The sequence below is a fragment of the Epinephelus moara genome, chromosome 12 (assembly GCF_006386435.1).
Source record: "Epinephelus moara isolate mb chromosome 12, YSFRI_EMoa_1.0, whole genome shotgun sequence".
NCBI lineage: Eukaryota > Metazoa > Chordata > Actinopteri > Perciformes > Serranidae > Epinephelus > Epinephelus moara.
This window is the reverse complement of record NC_065517.1, coordinates 5857562-5877917: the sequence shown is the minus strand read 5'-3', so window position 1 is coordinate 5877917 and position 20356 is coordinate 5857562. Positions and strand designations below refer to the sequence as shown.

Sequence of the window (20356 nt, the reverse complement as noted above, 5' to 3'; positions counted from 1 at the left end):
ATTGATTTCTGTTGCCGTGCTGTCTTGCGGGCCTGCACGGCGGAGTGATACTGGCCAGAAAATAGTCCCAATTGATAGCAAGGTCTGACGTAATGCGGGGATGTTTTAAAATTATTGAAATAGTCTAACAAAACACATGCATACTTTTTTGTAGCTTAAAACCTTTTGGTTACGTGTCCCCCGAACATCTTCAGAACTACTTTTTCTCCGGTAAGCTACGGGCGATTTCTCAGAGCTGGAGGCTCGTTGAGAGTAGTGACACCGTCACATCAGAGCTACAGATGGTCAGCGTTTCACACAACTTCATGTCCAAAAACCTGAACTATCACTTTAAGACATAATGTGCTGGATGAGTAGATCTCCTGAAATCCTTTCCTGCAGGACCACAGAAAGAGCCTACAGTCACCTGTGCTGTGGATTGGTGTATTTGAGCAGCTCAGCCAGTTGCAGTGGGTACTTGCAGATCTTCTGAACTGGAGTGAGTAGGAAGCCATCCAAGGAAATGTCAATCATCTTCTGGAGGAGTCGGCAGGCCTCAAAGAAGAACACGTATTTGTTGACCTTCATGAGCTTAGAGAGCTGAATGCAGGCATTGGGGTGGTTGTTGCAATACTCTGAATAGATCTGGAAATCTGTTTGCTAAACATTAAGGACAAAAAAAAGAGAGGCAAGAAAATCAGTTAACCCAGAGTAATAAAAGTATGCACTCACATTACTGTAAGGAAATTGTTCACATATGAGATAAGATAAGATAAGATAAGATACACCTTTATTGATCCCACAATTGAGAAATTCCAGTGTTACAGCAGTCAAGGGTAAAGAGTCAAATTAAAGATTTCAATATTATAAAACTTAAAAAAAAACTAGGTATGCAGAAAAAAGTACAAAAGATACAAGAAACAGCCATAAATAATAACAATAATAATAATAATAATAATGAGCAGTGGATAAAAAAAGTGAGCAATGGATTAAAGTGAACATATTTAGTGCAAGTGAATATTGAATGTGCAAATAACAACATGGGGGACAACAATGCTTATAGTGGTGTCCATAAAGTAAAGTGTCCATAGTGTCCCTAAAGTGTCCATGGTGCAGTTTGCTGTGAGCAGTGCTGGTTATGAAGCCTGACAGCAGCAGGCAGGAAGGACCTGCGATAGTGTTCCTTCACAGTTCCTGAATCAGTCTATCGCTGAAGGAGCTCTCCAGAGCTTTTATCTCCTGCAGAGGATGGGAGTCATTAGTCCTCAGAGATGACAGCTTGGCTGTCATCCTCCTTTCTCCCACCACCTGTACAGAGTCCAGAGAGCATCCCACGACAGAGCTGGCCTTCTTGATCAGCTTGTCCAGTCTCTTCCTATCTGCAGCTGAGACGCTGCTGCCCCAGCAGACCACTCTGTAAAAGATGGCTGATGCCACCACAGTGTCAAAGAAGGTCTTCAGAAGCGCCCCCTGCAAGACCTGAGCCGCCTCAGCAGGTAGAGTCTGCTTTGGCCTTTCCTGTACAGTGCTGTTATGTGGTTAGTCCAGTCCAGTCCAGTTTATTGTTAAGATGAACACCCAGGTACACCATCTCAATGTCCTTTCCCTGGATGTTCACCAGTGTTGGGGGGAGGAGACTGCGCCTGCGGAAATATACCACCAGCTCTTTGGTTTTACCCACGTTGATCTGAAGGTGGTTCCTCAGGCTTCAGTCCACAAAGTCCTGGTTCAGTTCTCTGTACTCCCTGTCGTCCCCATCTGTGATGAGGCCGACGATGGCAGAGTCATCAGAGAACTTCTGCAGATGACAGGTGGGGGTGTCGTGTGAAAAGTCTGCAGTGTAGAGGGTGAAAAGGAACGGTGCCAGCACTGTCCCCTGCGGGGCCCCCGTACTGCAGACAACCAAGTCCGATACACAATCCTGGGTCCTGACATACTGCGGCCAGTCTGTAAGGTAGTCCAGGATCCAGGATGTGAGGTGATTAGCCAACCCTATGTGCTCCAGTTTGTCCCTCAGAAGTGCAGGCTGTATGGTGTTGAAAGCGCTGGAGAAATCAATCAATCAATCAATTTTATTTATAAAGCCCAATATCACAAATCACAATTTGCCTCACAGGGCTTTACAGCATACGACATCCCTCTGTCCTTAGGACCCTCACAGCGGATAAGGAAAAACTCCCCAAAAAAACCACCCTTTAACGGGAAAAAAAACAAAAAAAAACCAGTGGTCTCGAAGCAGTCTTTCAGGGCCTCCGCAGCCTCCTCAGACCATCTTTTCACAGTGTGGGTGGTTGCTGGTTCTCTCTGCACCGGAGGTCTGTAGACAGGCAGAAGATGAACCAGGTTGTGATCAGCTCTTCCCAGGGGGGGCAGGGGGGATGAGTGGTATGCCTCCTTGGTGTTGGCATAAAATAAATCCAGTGTTTTATTGTCTCTGGTGTGGCAGGAAACATACTGGGTGAAGGTGGGCAGGGTGGTGGATGGACAGGCGTGGTTGAAGTCCCCAGAGATCAGAAGGAGGGCCTGAGGGTGCTGTGTTTGCAGCCTACTTGTAACAGAGTGGAGAATGTCACAAGCAGACTCAGCTTTAGCAGACGGGGGGACATACACTGCTACCATAATGACATGAGAAAACTCCCTGGGTAGATAATATGGTCTCATGCCAACAGCCAGCAGCTCAATGTCCCTGCAGCAATGCTGTTCCTTGATAGTGATGTGCCCAGAGTTACACCATCTATCATTCACAAACACAGCCAGCCCTCCTCCTTTCCTCTTACCGCTGTCCGCTGTCCTGTCATATCTGATGAGCTGGAATCCGTCCAGCGTGGCGATTGTGTCCGGTACTTCCGCGTTCAGCCATGTCTCGGTAAACACCAGCACGCTGCTCTGCCGGTACTCCCTCTGATGGCGAGTCAGCGCCGACAGCTCGTCCATCTTGTTGGGGAGCAATCTTACGTTACCCATGACGACGAACGGGAGGACGGGTTTGTACCGTCTCCTCCGGTGTCGGCGCTGCACTCTGGCGCGACATCCCCGTCTCCTTCTCCGCAGCTCGCCGGGAATGTCGTGCCTCTCCTCGGGCCGCGCCGCGGTGTGTTGTGGGGCTAACAGCTGGTCCCGGGTGTAAACAATGGAGGCACGGCTGGGCGCCGGATCCCCGCACACGATCGTATCCATAGCAAAAAGGGAGAAAGACCGCTATAAAGAGAGCGGTCTTCGTCTCCATAACAAAGCAAAACGTAAGTGCTAGCTAGCCAAACTTAAAAAAACACTCAAAGTGAGAAAGTTAAAAAGAAAAGATAGAGAAAAGCTCGGCGTGAGCTGGAGCTGCTGTGACAGGCGCCCGCACTAGAGGCGCCATCTTGCCAAGTTTATATATAGCCTATGTTTTTATATATATGATATAGTAACTACACCAAACTAATATAGTAACAGGAAGAGCAGGTTCTCTAGGCTCTTGATGTTTTGATTGATTTCTGTGACCACTGTTGGTGAGTAATTTGTTACATGTAATGCAATTACGTATTTAAATTACAAAATTAATGTTATTGTCAAGGGGTGGCACGGCGGTATAGTGGTTAGCACTGTCGCCTCACAGCAAGAGGGTTCTTGGTTCAGTCCCAAGTTGCATGTTCTCCCTGTGTCAGCGTGGGTTTACTCCGGGTACTCCGGCTTCGTCCCACAGTCCAAAGACATGCAGGTTGGGGATAGGTTAATAGACTAGGCAGAATTTCAGAAAATGTGCTTATTTAAGGTCCTGAAGGCATTTCATGTTAATTTTGGGCATACAGCGTTTTTAGGGGTTTTCAAGGGTGCTGAATCCAAATCTGCTGTATGCCCAGCGCAAAAAAAAAAAGTCCCATAATGCCTCAAAATGGAAAAATCCAATATGGCCACCATCGCCAGGCTGAAATCTAATTAAGGACTTAAAATGTCTTTTTGGGGTTTTCATATATGGGGAATTCAATTCCATATTCACATTTATGATATAATGTCAATAGTATGTCTCTGCAGACCCGGAGACTGCAGATTCAGACCCGCAGTTCTAGACCCCTTGTTTTTCGCGACAGTGTCCCCTACTGGACGGCTGTATAACTGCAACTAAATCAGCGTCTCACCCAAACACCACTGTTTGAAAGAAGTTACACTTTTAATGCTTTATTACAGTTTACAATTTTAAAATTTTATTACACCCAAATAAAAATACCAAGATTTAATTGTTGATTAATTCCTGGGTGCTGTTCTGCATTATTATTGTTTGCTGGTTGTTTTATATGGTTTGATCCAACTATTTTAGTTCTTTATTTCTTAATATTCATCAGACTGCTCTGACTGGCACGCCAAAAACTTGCACTGCATTGATCAAACACGCTACAACATATAATAGGAAATGTCTGGTCTTGAGTGTCCAGTCCTCACTTTTGTTGTGGGAATTTGAAACAAAGGCTGTGAAATACTGAAATGGTTTGAAATGTTTTATTGTGTGCAGTGGTTACATCACACATCAGGGAGATCTGCAGAGAAAAAAACAGAAATCAAACATATCACAAAACTGAAAACAGAAACACTTAAAAAAAAAAATTAAATTACCTATCACACTCTACACTGAAATACTGAAGATTCTGGAGCATAGCAAATACATTATTATATCAACATATTAGCAACATTACCTACCATTTGAATAGTGCCCCTTCTTTCCTCATCTGCCTTTCGATCCTCCGACAAAACTCCTCCACTTCACTGTAAAGGTAAACAGACAACATAATAATAATAATACTGGGATAGCAGAAGCATCAATAATACTCAGAAATTACTGCTTGTAAACGTGTGTAGGTGTATTACATGATATACATGAATACAAAATTAACTTTTAGCATAAAGTACACTAATTGCCAATATGTAAACAGTTTCATGCTTGTATGAAAATGTACATCCACTTCATTGCTTTAATTATTTATTCATGTTTAATTTAAAGCACATGCTAAAATTACTCGTCATCGCGCTTCGGTTTCATGAAACAAAATGTGCAGGTCAAACAGTTCATTGCTAACAAGCTAAACTATTACCTACTACTTTAACCCATATTTGACGTGCCTTTCAGACTATCGTGGTAAAGACAGTCATATCATTTTAAACGTATCACTGTAAAACATCAATTTCGCTGTCTAATTCAAGTCAACAAAATAGTTTGATGGCATTAAACAAATAATGTGATTCACATTGAATACTCACACTCGGATCGTCGTCGTCCATATTCAATAGTTGTAATAGTATGTTGGCTTCCAATGAAACAGAGGGCGCTGTCGCGAAACACAAGGGGTCTAGAACTGCAGGTCAAGATCTGCAGGTCTGAATCTGCAGTCTCCAGGTCTGCAGACACACCCTCCTCTATAATGTAGGAAAACTGCTTAAAATTCATATATATAGGTAAAAATCCCGTTTTTTTGGCAAATAAATTGCTGATTATTACTAGAATATTTTAATTTCTGGGTGTTATTTTTGTATTTTCAATCAATCAATCAATTTTATTTATAAAGCCCAATATCACAAATCACAGTTTGCCTCACAGGGCTGTACAGCATATGACATCCAAGAACCCTCACAGCGGATAAGAAAAAACTCCCCCAAAAAAAACCTTTAACGGGTAAAAAAACGGTAGAAACCTCAGGAAGTGCAACTGAGGAGGGATCCCTCTTCCAGGACGGACAGACGTGCAATAGATGTCGTACAGAACAGATCAGCATAATAAATGAACAGTAATCCATATGACACAATGAGACAGAGAGAGAGATACAGAGAGAGAGACAGAGACAGAGACAGAGAGAGATGCAGGACAGACGGTAATGACAGTAGCTTACAACAACATTAATGAAAGTAATAATATTATAATTATAGTTCTGGCTACTNCACACTATCCAGGCACCGGTACAATACGAGTTAACCTGAGAGACAGTGGAGCACAAAGGCTCCGGAGAAGAAGCCGAGTTAGTGACATCTAGAATGGCTGAGTTAGCAAGATGCAGTAATAGGACACGAGAGAGAGAGAAAGAGAGAGAGAGAGAGAGAGAGAGAGAGATGTTCTATACCATGGTAAAATGTTGCCCCATACCCCTACCCCAACCACAAACACACCGACACTCACACACATGCATACAAATTGGCCTATGCATGCATAATCCCACTGTGCCCAGTCCGGACCTACAACAGCAGTAGAGGCACCTGGCAGCCTATTTTTTGACCTAAACAAGATAAAAACCTAAGTGAAATGGGTCTATAAAGGTTTTCATGCATTGGGAATTCAATTCCATGTTCAATTTTATGGCATAATGTAGAGAAACTGCTTGAAATTCATATATATAGGTAAAATCGTAGTTTTTTAGGCAAAAAAATGCCGATTATTACTGGAATATTTTGCTTTCTGTGGCTTATTTATGATTTTAAATGAGCTATGCCATGATAAAATGTTGCCCCCAAACCCTTTCCCCAACCACAAACACACAGGCACTCACACACACACAAATTAGCCTGTGCACACATAACCTGTCTTTGCCCACTCCCATCCTATAACCGCAGAAGAGGCACCTGACTTGCTCTTGTCACAGGAGCTCAACAACAACAGTTGACAGGTAAAATCTTAAAATCAAACCAGGACTTTTATTAAAATGGTGAATATATATATGTAGTAACATGTTTGTGCCATAAAATAACTGTACTCTGTACACTGTTTTATCACTGAATAATCTTTGCTTGCTAACTTTCACAGTTAAGAAAGCGTTAAATAGCTTAGCTACCATTAGCTTGTCATTTCATAAGGAGGCTGATCCACTACAATGGTCAGCAGGTTATGTAGCCTATAAACTAAACCATCATTTTTTTTGTCAAAACAATGATAGAAACATCATATGACAATTTTTATTCATGAGATTGCCAAAATGAATTTGGGAGTCTACCAATGAGTTTGAGTTTGTTTATATTAGCTAGTTAGCTAGGTGTTAGCTAGCATAGCTACTCATTGCTAATTGCAAACCTGAAAACATGTGAAAATACTTTTTCACTACTATGAAATAATACTATTTTAAAACATTAATGGCCTATATTAATTATTCTTATAGGCAGTGGAGGCTCCTGCCAAATTTCTCAGGGGGGGCAATTGTTGTGATGATGGCTAAGGTGACCCGTTCAATGGGTAAATTTGAATTAATTTGGCTCTACAATGACTGAACAATCCACTGTGGTCCTCAATAGACTAATTTTCATCGATTTGCCCACACAAATACCTTTGAATGTGAACAGAGACCTGTTTTACCATTAATCAAATAAAATTGAGTAAGTGAGTCATTGTCAGTCTTCATCAGAAAACATTTTATTATAGCTAAGTGGAAATTCATTTTGTGTGGCATGTCCCCCTCAGTGTATATGGTACCTACTGCCCTGTCATGCATGCATAATTAGGCCTCAGTTGTCTGAGTGAAGTGTGCTGGTCTTGACATACAAAGTTTGATGTCAGCTGGACAATATCGAGATATTTGCATCTTGAAAGCTGGACTACAAATGTGGATAGACAGGGAGAAATACACACAAGCCCAAGACGTGGTAAGATACGATATTCCTCACTATATGAAGTGACTGATAACAAGATCTGTATAATGGATTGTGTAATATATGATGTGGAGGACGCCATGTCGAGTCAACAACTTTTTTTATTCTGTCCTCTCAATGCCAACACAGTAACACAACTGCAAAGTTACAGTGCCACCTAGCAGTCACACTGAGTAATGCACTTCCATTCAAATACACTACATCTCCCTTTCTCAAGTTTGTTTCTTCTAATAACAGTTTCCATGTATAATATGAGCATGACTGCTATGAAAACAAGTGGCAGCTTGCATTAAACCAGGCTGAAGCAAAAGGCACTATAAAAAACATAGTACAGTCCTCATGAGACTCAATTTACCAACCAACGCATATACGCAATGGATGCGCATATGCGCTACCGTGAGGTGCGTGTAGAATCAGCTCGAGGAAGGAGAGAAGAGACCTGTAATCTGACTGCGCATGTGTCGCTGCAATGATTGACAGCACTCGACATCTGACCAATCACAGGGGTGCGCCGGCAGGCACCTGCAGAGCTGCAGCAAGTGAAGAAGAGTTGTCGACATGTCGTCCAAAAGACGTCACGAGTCAGGAGCGAGCAAGAGGGAAAAAAAGGCAAACAAGAGGAAGCTCGTGCTTCACTTGAAGGTAGGTATGTTGTTGAAATAAAACTTTGTGGCACAAACACCTAAGCTGCTACTCATTAGATAGGAATCTCTGTCTCCAGTCTCTGTCTAGACTGGAGAATTTTTTTTTTTTTCCAGCGGCCCTGATTAACATTTATTGAATGTCTTGTTAACGCCCTATGCATTCACCTCTGATGAAAAGGAGTGGTAAAATGACCAGTTGGTGGTCGTATATATTGATAGGCTATAAACTTTAGCCAATATATATTGGCTAAAGTTTATAGCCTATCAATATATGTTGTTAATATAAGTTTTAGACTATTTTTATGGAGGTAAATGTCACCATCTGTTGGTGAATTTAATTCATAACAGTCAGCTTTTGAGGAGACAGAGAAATACTGATTGAAATGAGTGTGTAACTGATGCATTTGTTGACAGAGGGAACTAAACTTGAACGTAAAGTTTGAAATATCAGTCTGTTTGATCCTGAATTAGTATGTTTTCTTAGGACTGTAGTCTGTACATAATAACAATAATAATACAACAACAACAACAACAATAATGATAATAATAATAATAATCCAAATAAAATTTCGCTTAGGGCCCCAATTTGGTCAGAGGCAGCCCTGACAGGGCTGTTTGTCGATACAGTATCGTCAGTCACTACTCTGCGGTACAGTGGAACATGGAGTAGGGCGGGTGGATCAGCACATGGCAGAGTGTCTTGCTCCATATGATATGAGTGCTCTGGTGTGATGTCATCAGGTGTCCCTGGGAATGAAGTCTCTCTTGTTTTGAGCAGGTGTCTGCGATTTCTCCTGTACATTTCTCCACTTGTGGTTTTGACAATGATCTCGGCTGAATGTGTTTCTGTACCACAGTGGCTGGTTCCCACTTGTTGCCTTGTCTAATCCTCACATTTTCACCATCTTGGAGGTCAGACAGTGTCTTGGTTCCTTGGTCAAAGTATTGTTTCTGTCTTTGTTGTCTGTACATGAGGTTGCTCCTGGCATTTTTAGAGAGCTGGCTGCAACAATGTCTCTGTCACAGGTAACTTTGACACAGCGCTGTCCTGTGCTTTTCTGAGCAGGTTTTTTATTGTCTGAACTGCCCTCTCAACTTGCCCATTTGACTGCGGGAAGGTGGGACTTGAGGTGGTGTGAAACCCCACTCAGCACTGAAGTCCACCATCTCTTGGCTCACCAGCTGTCTTCCATTGTCAAAGAATAACTCATCTGGCACACCATGCCTTGCATATAGACTTCAGCCCAATGATGATATGTTTGCTTGTGGTTCCATTCAGTTTGATGATCTCAGGAAACTTTGAAAAGTAATCTACACACAGTAAGTACTCTGCATCATTGAAGTGAAACAAATCCACAACTATCTTTGCCCATGCTCTCTCAGGCACTGGATGTGACATAAGTGGCTCTCTGGGATTATTGTTCTTGTGTGTGTTACATACAGCACACTGAGCCGCGACTTCTTCTATCTGTCTGGCCATGCCCGGCCAGTACAGTATATCACGGGCTCGCTCCTTACACTTAACCATGCCCATGTGTGACTCGTGGATCTTCCTGAGCATTTCCCTTCTCAATGTGTGTGGTACTACTAACCTAGAGTTCTTAACTATGAGTCCATCTACACATGACAGTTCTTCCCTAAATGTCCAGTACTGTTTTATTTTGTCTGGAAGCTGTCTCTGTTTATCTGGCCAGCCTCTCTGAATTGCATTTGCGACCAGCATCAACTCAGCATCCTCTTTTGTTGCTTCTTTGAACTCCTGCAACTTTTCCTCTGATACTGGGAGTTGGTGATTTACAAAGTTGACTTCCAGCTCTTCATCAAGGAGTTTCTCATGGTGCACTTTTAGAAATGCTCTGCTTAGAGCATCAGCAATATACATCTCCTTGCCTGGCTTGTACTTGACTGTACTTTTGTAGTCTCATGAGCATTCTTTGTAGTCTGGCTGGGGCGCTGAGGAGTGATTTTTTAAATATTACTTCCAGTGGCTTGTGATCACTTTCTACATGGACATGTCTTCCATATAGATACTGATGGAATTTTTCACAGCCAAACACGATTGCAAGCAATTCTTTTTTGATTTGGGCATAATGTTTTTGACAGTCAGTTAATGCCCTGGGGCCATATGCTACTAGCTGTCCATCTTGATGTAGCACTGCTCCCAGACCCTCAGAGCTTGCATCAACAGATAAGGTAACTGGCTTGCTGACATCATAGTACTTGAGTACTGGTGCTTGGCTGACAAGAGCTTTTAGTTTGTCAAAACTCTGTTGTTGCTCTGACCCCCAGTGCCATTCCGCATTTCCTTCCAACTTCCTCAGAGAAGCACTCAGGTCTGAGAGGTTGGGGATGAATTTAGAGAGGTATTGCAGTAACCCTGTGAACCTCTGTAGGGCGGCCTTGTCCTCTGGTGCAGGAATGTTTTGTATGGCTCTGACCTTTTCAGGATCAGGCTTAAGTCCATTCTCACTGAGCACATGAACAATGTAACTGATTTCTGTCATCCTTATCTTACACTTACTTTTGTTCAGTTTCAGGTTGATGCTTCTCAGGCGGTCCAGCAGTTGTCTCAAACGACAATCATGCTGCTCTATGCTCTCTCCCCAGACCAGGATGTCATCTATTACGTTGACTACACCCTCTAGCCCTTCTAGATGTCTGGCTGTGCACCTCTGGAACACTTCAGGTGCCGACGCTATACCAAATGGAAGTCTTTCAAACCTGTATCTCCCAGATGGTGTGTTATAAACGTACACAGGTGAGAGCTTTCTTCATCTAGTTGGATTTGCCAAAATCCATGGTTAGCATCTAAAACTGAAAAGAATCTGGTATTTGGCATGTCAGCTACCACTTCTTCGATTGTGCGCAGCGGATAATGTTCTCTTTTGATGGCTGTATTCAGGTCCTGTGGGTCAATGCAGATCTGAACTTTGTTAGGTTTTGTTACAGTCACCATACTATTCACCCAATCAGTAGGCTCTGTCTGTTTGGTTATTACACACACATTTTCCATTCTTTTCAGCTCTGTTTCAATTTTGTCTTTTAGGGCGACAGGCACTTTCCTGGGAGCATGAACTACTGGAGTGACGTCTGGTTTTGTCTCAATGTGGTATACTCCTGGTATGCAGCCTAATCCAGTGAATAAATCCTCATATTCACTTAGAATGTCACTCTCAGTTTTAAGCGCATGCAGTCTTTTGACAAGCCCCATTTCTTCACATGACCCTCCTCCTAGAATTGTAGTTGCATTGTTCCTTATGACCTCAAACTCCAAATCATACTTTTTATCTTTGTACTGACATGTCAACATGATTTTGCCTTTAGCTGGAATGTGGTGGCCTGCATAAGCAATAAGCTTGGAGAGAGATCCACTCACCTTTTTATCCAGTCTCAACTCTCTGAGGTCTTTCATGGAAATGACGTTGCAATCGGCTCCAGTATCCAGCCTGACTTTCAAAACTTTCTTGTTGACAATCAGATCTTCATGCCACTTTTCTTTCTTTGCATCCACTGCATTGATTTGTGAAACTGAGTGGTCTTGTTTTTCTGCTTGGATTGAGCCAATAAAGAATTCTTGATCATCTGCCTCTGCCTTGTTTATATGGTGCACTCTATGGTTGTTTGTGTGCTTACATGAGTTGCACATTTTTGCATAATGATTTTTGCCGTGGCAGGCTTTGCACACTTGTCCGTAGGCAGGACACTTCCTTGGCTCATGTTTGTAGCCGCATCTTGTGCAGTTTCCTTGATTTCTCATCTTTACACTGTGTGCTATGGCACCACTGTCTTTCTGTTTGTCATGTTGTTTTTGTTTGGTGACTTTATTAACAGGAATCTCAACCTCTTCATGTAGACTTTTTAGCTGACTCCGACTCAACTCACTGGCTCTGCAAATGTCTATTGCTTTGATTAGCGTGAGGTCAGGTTCTCTCAGTAGTCATCCTCTTACTTGGTCATCTGTGATCCCACACATGATTCTATCTCGTATCAGTGAGTCGGTAAGGTGCTCAAACTCGCAGTCTTTAGCTTTATTCTTTAAATCAGTCACATATGCATCAACAGTTTCAGATTTTCCTTGCACCCGAGTGAAGAAGAGGTGCCTTAAATATGTCACATTTTTCCTTGGCTCACAATGTTGGCGGAATTGCTCTTTCAATCTATCATAGTCATCTACATCTTCATCGAAGTCAAGCGTGTTATATACCTTAATTGCTTCGTCTCCAGCCACATGCAGGAATGTGGCTCTTTTCACTGCATCAGACTTTTCACCAATTCCGCTGGCGACAAAGAACAGTTTGAATCTTTGCATCTTTGCCTCCAATCTTCCACTAGATTTCCTTCTAGACTCAGTGAGGTCGGAGGTTTCATCTGCTCCATTTTCTTCCTTTCTTTGGTTTCTTCAAGTTTTATTCTGACACCATGTAATATATGATGTGGAGGACGCCATGTCGAGTCAACAACAACTTTTTTATACTGTCCTCTCAATGCCAACACAGTAACACAACTGCAAAGTTACAGTGCCATCTAGCAGTCACACTGAGTAATGCACTTCCATTCAAATACACTACAGATTGTAAAGAAATTCGTCAGGTTTTTATTTTTTTTAGACAACTGATCTATAGCATGATGGGATGACAGCACAATGATGTGTGTGGTATCACTGGAAAGCTCTGGTCCTGCGCTTTGCGTTCAGAAAAACGGGTGTGAATTTGGACGCACTTTGCGTCATTACTTTTTAACCTATATGGTTAAAAAGCCTCTTGGATCAGCTGGAAACGTTAGCCATGTTGATCTTGAATGTGGCGCTACCTCATGTGATGTCTGAATAATCGGAAAAATGAGTTTCCGTCCGTAAAGCAATATTTCAGTGGAAACGGTTGACGACGTGTTTTTTAAACATTTTGAGTGATAAAATACAACACATCTTCTTTGTAATGTCCATGTTGTCTCCACATTATGACTTAAACGCTCATGAACACACAATGAAGTGCCGAAGAACGACTTTTGTGGCTCAAGGAGGGGCGGTGCCCTATCGCCCTCTATTGGCCAGCCGCCCCTGTTTATAGGTCTAATTCTGCTGATGAATGGAAACATGGCCGGAATGGCCCATTCTTGGAAAAGACCAGTTCCACTGGAGCCACAGTTGTGCATCATCTGCCAGAAAGACAGCGTCCAAAAGCTCATGACAGTAAGCAATGAAGGACTCCAGTCAGTTGATACTGTTAGATGACTCCGATCAAAATTACATAATGACAATTATCAAGAGGCAACCGATCGACTCACTGAAATATTTCAAGCCGATGTTCCCCAGCAGATGTTCTCATGGCACAAAGACTGCCGATCGAATTATATGAGTAAAAGTAAAATCGACAAGTTAATGAGGACTGGATTTAAAGTAAATAAAGACCACGGTTCCATCAAGTCAAATACCAATCAAAATATGTCCATCAGATTGGAAGAAGTGCATCTTTTGTCAACAAGATCAGAAAGAAGCACTTCATCTCATACAAGAGATGAAAGTGAGCACTACTCAAAGACAAAGGCGATTACACTTTTTTCCTGGTGGGCTAACATTAGCCAGGTTTGCCATTAGCAATGAGTAGCTATGCTAGCTAACGCCTAGCTAACTAGCTAATATAAACAAACTCAAACTCATTGATAGACTGCCAAACTCATTTTGGCAATCTCATGAATACAAAATGTCATATGATGTTTCTATCATTGTTGTGACAAAAAAAAAAGGTTTAGTTTATAGGCTATATAACCTGCTGACCATTGTAGTGGATCAGCTTTCTTATGAAATGACAAGCTATTTATAGCTAAGCTAGTTAGCACTTTCGTAACTGTGAAAGTTAGTGAGCAAAGATTATTCAGTGATAAAACAGTGTACAGAGTACAGTTATTTTATGGCACAAACATGTTACTACATATATATATATATATATATTACACCATTTTAACAAAAGTCCTGGTTTAATTTTAAGATTTTACCTGTCAGCTGTTGTTGTTGAGCTCCTGTGACAAGAGCAAGTCAGGTGCCTCTTCTGCAGTTGTAGTATGGGAGTGGGCAAAGACAGGTTATGTGTGCACAGGCTAGTTTGTGTGTGTGTGTGTGTGTGTGTGTGTGTGTGTGTGTGTGTGAGTGCCTGTGTGTTTGTGGTTGGAGAAAGGGTTTGGGGGCAACATTTTATTATGGCATAGCTCATTCAGAAATAAAAAATAAGTCACAGAAAGCGAAATATTCGATTAAGCGAAATAATATTATAATAATAATCAGCTTTTTTTTTGCCTACGATTTTACATATGAATTTCAAGCAGTTTCTCTACATTATGCCATAAATTTGAATATGGGATTGAATTCCCAATGCATGAAAACCTTTTTAGATCCATTTCACTTAGGTTTTTATCTTGTTTAGGTCAAAAAATAGGCTGCCTGGTGCCTCTACTGCCGTTGTAGGTCCGGACTGGGCACAGTGGGATTATGCATGCATAGGCCAATTTGTGTGCATGTGCATGAGTGTCTGTGTGTTTGTGGTTGGGGTAGGGGTGTGGGGCAACATTTTACCAGGGTATAGCACATTGAAAATACGAAAATAACACCCAGAAATGAAAATATTCCAGTAGCCTAATAATCAGCAATTTATTTGCCAAAACAATACGAGATTTTGGTAACACTTTATATTAAGGCACTGTAATAAGTGTTAATTAATGCTTAATAAGCACCAATTAACAGTTAATGAGAACTAATAAAACAGAATAAGATGTTTATTACCATTAATAAGACTATATAAGTGTTAATTATAGCATAATTAACACAGTTATTATTTCATATAGGAGCATTGTAAACACTTAATAGAAACTTGATAACAGTTTATAAAGCTATCCTAAATATTAATTAATAAGATGTCTATTTTCATTAAAGGAGCTATATGTAAGAAATCTAAAGCAAATAGTCATAAAATCCTCCAAATATGTCACAGAGACTAAGGAATAATGTTCATATAACACACTGATCTCACCGACAACAATAGTACGGCCAGAATATTCGCATTTAAAATATTTTACGGTCCGCAAATCATGTTTATGTTTTGAATTTGTGTTTTGGCCTGTTGCGCCACCCACCGCCGTCTACCAGTCACACAGTCAGTAGAGCCTCAGCATCAGTTACAGTTACGACTGAGCTACAGCAGCACAGCAAGCAGCATTAGCAGTGTCCCGGTACATAACATTAGCAGCCGGCTCCTCCGCTGTATCCCGGCAGCAGCGTTAGCAGCAGAGAAGCCGGACTTGCTCGAACGGTCCGCTGGAAAACCGAAGATCACGGACGCAGCGACACGGCCCTGCCACGGCAGCTGTCCGTGGGCAAACAAATCAGTCTCCAGTGTGCCGCTGTCCAGCAACCTCGAATCTGTAGGGGAAGGGGGGCGGACACGACTCACGGCAGTATTTTGAATTTGAGTGCAGAAAACCGTTTTGGCCACATTCTTACATACAGTGCCTTTAATTATGATTTATAAGGGTTAATTATAGAACAATAACCACATTTATTACTGGTTTATAAGACACTATAAGACCCTATCAGACCCTATCAGATTAAATTAATAATGTGTTATCAGAGGTGGAAAAAGTACTGAAAATTTGTACTCAAGTACAAGTACTGTTAGATTGCTTAAAGTGTACTCAATTACAAGTAAAAGTACTGGTGTTTAAAAATTACTTAAGTAAAAGTACAAAGTACTTTTCTCAAAAACTACTCAGAGTATTAATTACTTTTAACCGATGGATGTTTTATTGCGTCGTCAATAGCAGGCATTCGATTCGATTCACCTGTATAAAATATCAAAAACAGCTCACCTTATACAGTGAAATTACTGCAATGATATGACTATTATGAGGCAAGAGTGTAAACACATGGCACACACATGAATACATGGGGCTCGCTGACTCCACAACAGTGGCGGTTCTAGGCCAGTTTCAATGGGGGGGCCAAGCTAGGGCCAGTCCTTTTGATATAGGGGCACATACAAGTAGGGTCAAATATCTAAGTCTGAACAATAAGATATATATGTACATATATATGTTTATATCAGTGTTTCCCACAGGATTTTTGGAGACTACACCCAACCCCGTAGGGGGGTCCGGGGGCATGCTCCCCCAGGAGAAAATTTTGTATTTATTTGAATTAAAGGCATCAATCTGGTGAATTCTGAGAGCCAAGTTATGATTGCAGAACATGCCTAGATTTCAACATATTTGTGCTTTTTATGTGTGAAAAATGTTCTATTTTTATTGATAAAAACACTAGTGGTATGTTATGGTGATGGGTTACACTTAAAATACGGCTAAGGATTAGTGGTTTAACATTTCAGTAATCAAAAGAAAAATGACTAACATACTAATGGAGGGCTATTTTATTATTTTAAATCATGTACAGACAAAATATTCTTTTAAATAGAAGCGGGACTTCCAAAGGGCTTTTGAAATCTTCTTTTCGAAGCTGTGTAAAATTAAATGCTCTGATTCAGGGTGCCATAGCCTACTTGCAAATCGTGAGGGAAGGAGGAAAGCAGTAATTTGTGTTTGTTGTGTGTAATTAATTGAAGTCTTACCTTTGGTTTTCTTTTCGTATTGCGTGTTTTGTATGGTTTTGCGTATCTGTAACTGTGTTTGTGAGTGAGAGAGTTTTAAAAGAATATTTTGTCTGTACATGATTTAAAATAATAAAATAGCCCTCCATTAGTATGTTAGTCATTTTTCTTTTGATTACTGAAATGTTAAACCACTAATCCTTAGCCGTATTTTAAGTGTAACCCATCACCATAACATACCACTAGTGTTTTTATCAATAAAAATAGAACATTTTTCACACATAAAAAGCACAAATATGTTGAAATCTAGGCATATTCTGCAATCATAACTTGGCTCTCAGAATTCACCAGATTGATGCCTTTAAATCAAATAGATACAAAATTTTCTCCTGGGGGACCCTCCTACAGGGTTGAGTGTAGTCTCCAAAAATCCTGTGGGAAACACTGATATGCGCATATATATGTACATATATGTCTTATTGTTCAGACTTAGATATTTGACCCTACTTGTATGTGCCCCTGTATCAAAAGGACTGGCCCTAGCTTGGCCCCCCCATTGAAACTGGCCTAGAACCGCCACTGTTACACACTTGAAAAAAATACTTATAAAAGTACAAGTACCCAAAAAATCAACTTAATTACAGTAACGTGAGTATTTGTAATTCGTTACTTCCACCCCTGGGTGTTATTAATAGTTAATAATGATGATGATAATGAGGTTAATAAATTATTAATATGCTCTTAGGGCTCGAAACTAACGGTGTCCCGACGTCCCAGGGACTATAAAAATTGCTACTGGGACACAAAGATGATGTGTCTGGGACAATTCCGGGACAGCAAGAAAAAGTCAAAGCAGTATCGAAATGGATGTTATTTACAACGTCATTACGTATGGGTATCTGGACGTCGCTTTTGTCGCTTGAATAATTTCAATACAAAACTTATGAACAGCAAAAAAACAGTGGCTTTTGCTGCACCTGATCTGGCTCCACAACTCAACTCACTGCATGACGGTCACGCTGGGTGCCACTCACCACCTATACTCGCCACTCCTCATCAGAGCACAGAACTTAGCAATGCTGAGATGGTTGCAATAACTGATGCAAGCCCCTCCAGTGCTGCTCCAGTTGGAGTAGGATGCGACAATTGGCTTTGGGACTCTGAAGACGATATTTCATCTGTTTCTGCCCCTGTGGTAAGTTAGTTTGTTAAAGTAGGCTATAGGCTACCGTTAGCTTGTTGATTTTTAGTTCTAGTTCTTTGTGATAGCTAACACTAGCAAATCAGCTAATCTTGTACATGATGGCCTTACAAAGTTATAAATGTGACTGTGTGTTCTAAATTCTGATGTTTATGATAATGACGGTAACGTTACAGTTAATCAGAAGAGGTGTAACAGTTACTCGGTTCATTCAGTCAGTAATAATTAGGCTAGCAACTTTAGCTACAGAGATGAAGGTCATACTTGAACTAGCAGCCAGTCATGTTTCTAAATTTCCTACAGGTAAGCTGAGTATAATGAACACCCAGATAACAGTAGTATGTTTTAGCAGAACCTTAGTGTGATACTGTGACACTGAGACATTGACTTTGACCGCGATTAAGAGAGTCTGTGTCTGTGTGTGTGGGTGCCGCTAGAAATAGCTTCAGTAGCTAAGTGCGTCGCTAATGACGTTCTGTGTGAGTTAAAGTGAGTGAAATGTGTGTGAAGATGCATATGGTTGAGATACAAGAGTGACAGTAAATGTGTGAGGCAGGATGAGCAGAGTGAATGTGTTAGGAGCATCGATGAGCTGTCTGTTATGTTGAGCAGGCTAATGGATATAGGCTGCTTCATATTCATGCTAACTCCTGCTGATTTGCTAACGCCATAGCCTGACTTCATTCCTCTCCGTCAGAAAGGTTAAAGGAGCATTTCATACATTTTGGCAATTGAAGTTTGTATCAGGCTCAGTGTGTAAGTGTTTTATTATCACTCTTGTGAAACCATTGTGAGAGTAATTCAGTACTACGCTGTGGATTAAAAACAAGGGAAGTTAGATTAAATGTGTTTATGGGTTTAATTCTGAGCCTTCTCTTTGAGAGGGATAGGCTGACATTGCAGATGGTGTCAGATGGACTGCAGAAGATGACCCTGGCTCTTGTAGCCATGCAGGTAAACAAAGAAAACCATCCGCCTCCATCACCCTCAACACCGGCTCCCCCCAGGGATGCGTCCTGAGCCCCCTGTTGTATACCCTCCTCACGTATGACTGCTCGGCCACTCACTCCAGCAATCATATTGTGAAGTTTGCCGACGACACGGTCGTGGTGGGACTAATCTCCAACAATGATGAGTCTGAGTATAGACAGGAGGTGGGACTGCTTGAAAAATGGTGCAGAGCAAACAACCTCTTCCTCAATGTAGCAAAAACAAAGCAGGTAATTATGGATTTTAGAAGAGGTGGTCACACTCCCCCCCTCCCCCTGCACATCGGAGGAGCAACTGTGGAAGTGGTCTCCTGTTTTAAATACTTGGGGGTGCACATTTCACACAACCTCACCTGGACCAATCACACTGCCTGTGTCAGGAAGAAGGCCCACCAATGCCTCTACTTTCTGAGGAAGCTGAAACATGCTGGCCTCAGTGCAACCGTCCTGACTGCCTTCTACAGATGTGCGGTGGAGAGCATCCTCACATCCTGTATCACAGTCTGGTATGGGAACTGCTCCGCCGCAGACAGGAGGGCTCTGCAGAGGGTGGTTAAGGCAGCGCAGAAGATTACAAACTGCTGCCTCCCCTCCATTGAGGACATTTACATCAGCAGGAGCAGAGCCTCCTGCATTATGAGGGACTCCACCCACCCTGCTAACGGATTGTTTGCCCTCCTCCCCTCTGACAGGAGGCTGAGAAGCCTAAAAGCAAAAACAACAAGGCTGAAATCCAGCTTCTTTCCAGAGGCGGTGAGGCTGGTGAACTCCCTATCCTCCCTACCTGCAATAAGCCACTGACTATGTCACCTACCCCCCCAAACTGCACTTTTTAACATGGACACCTGCACTCTTATATTTATAAGCTGCCAGCAACTGACTCACTATATGCACTTTATATATATATATATATATATATATATATATATGCCACTGCACTTTATTGTTATTTGCTGCCATCTTGTGGACACTAGTTTGGACCGTCCAACTGCACTGTATGTTTGTATGTGTTTTTAATCCTCTTTAATATGGAGCTTTATCCCTATCTTTATTCAAGAGAGTGGTCTATCAGTTTGAGAGCATTATTTATTGATTTCACGTTCAAAAACCCTGCCCTCATACTCAAATAGCCTCTGCTTGCACTTGGATCTACTCTGTTTCTGCTCAAACTGTGTGCTCGCACTCAGATACCATGTTGCTTGCACTCAGATACCATGTTGCACGCACTCAGATACCATTTGCTTGCACAGATTTCCTGCTCGAGCTTCGGCTTTTCTCCTTGCGCTCAAACTGTTTCTGTGCGCTTGTGGAATTTCTGCTCTCAGATTTCTGCCCTGCGCTTGGATTTTTTTGTGT

General features: G+C 41.7%; 1 protein-coding gene and 1 long non-coding RNA gene across 2 annotated transcripts in view; one reads left to right on the top strand and one right to left on the bottom strand.

Moving 5' to 3' along the window:
- Nucleotides 1-20356, bottom strand: part of arhgef4 (Rho guanine nucleotide exchange factor (GEF) 4) — a 333579-nt gene that overhangs the window by 43077 nt on the left and 270146 nt on the right. Inside the window, exon 8 of the mRNA XM_050058488.1 lies at nucleotides 407-639. Coding sequence (XP_049914445.1) covers nucleotides 407-639 — 233 coding nt within the window. The remainder of the gene's footprint in view (nucleotides 1-406; nucleotides 640-20356) is intronic.
- LOC126398894 (uncharacterized) overlaps nucleotides 17891-20356 on the top strand; it is a 14483-nt gene continuing 12017 nt past the window's right edge. Inside the window, exon 1 of the long non-coding RNA XR_007570830.1 lies at nucleotides 17891-18005. This is a non-coding gene — a long non-coding RNA (uncharacterized LOC126398894). The remainder of the gene's footprint in view (nucleotides 18006-20356) is intronic.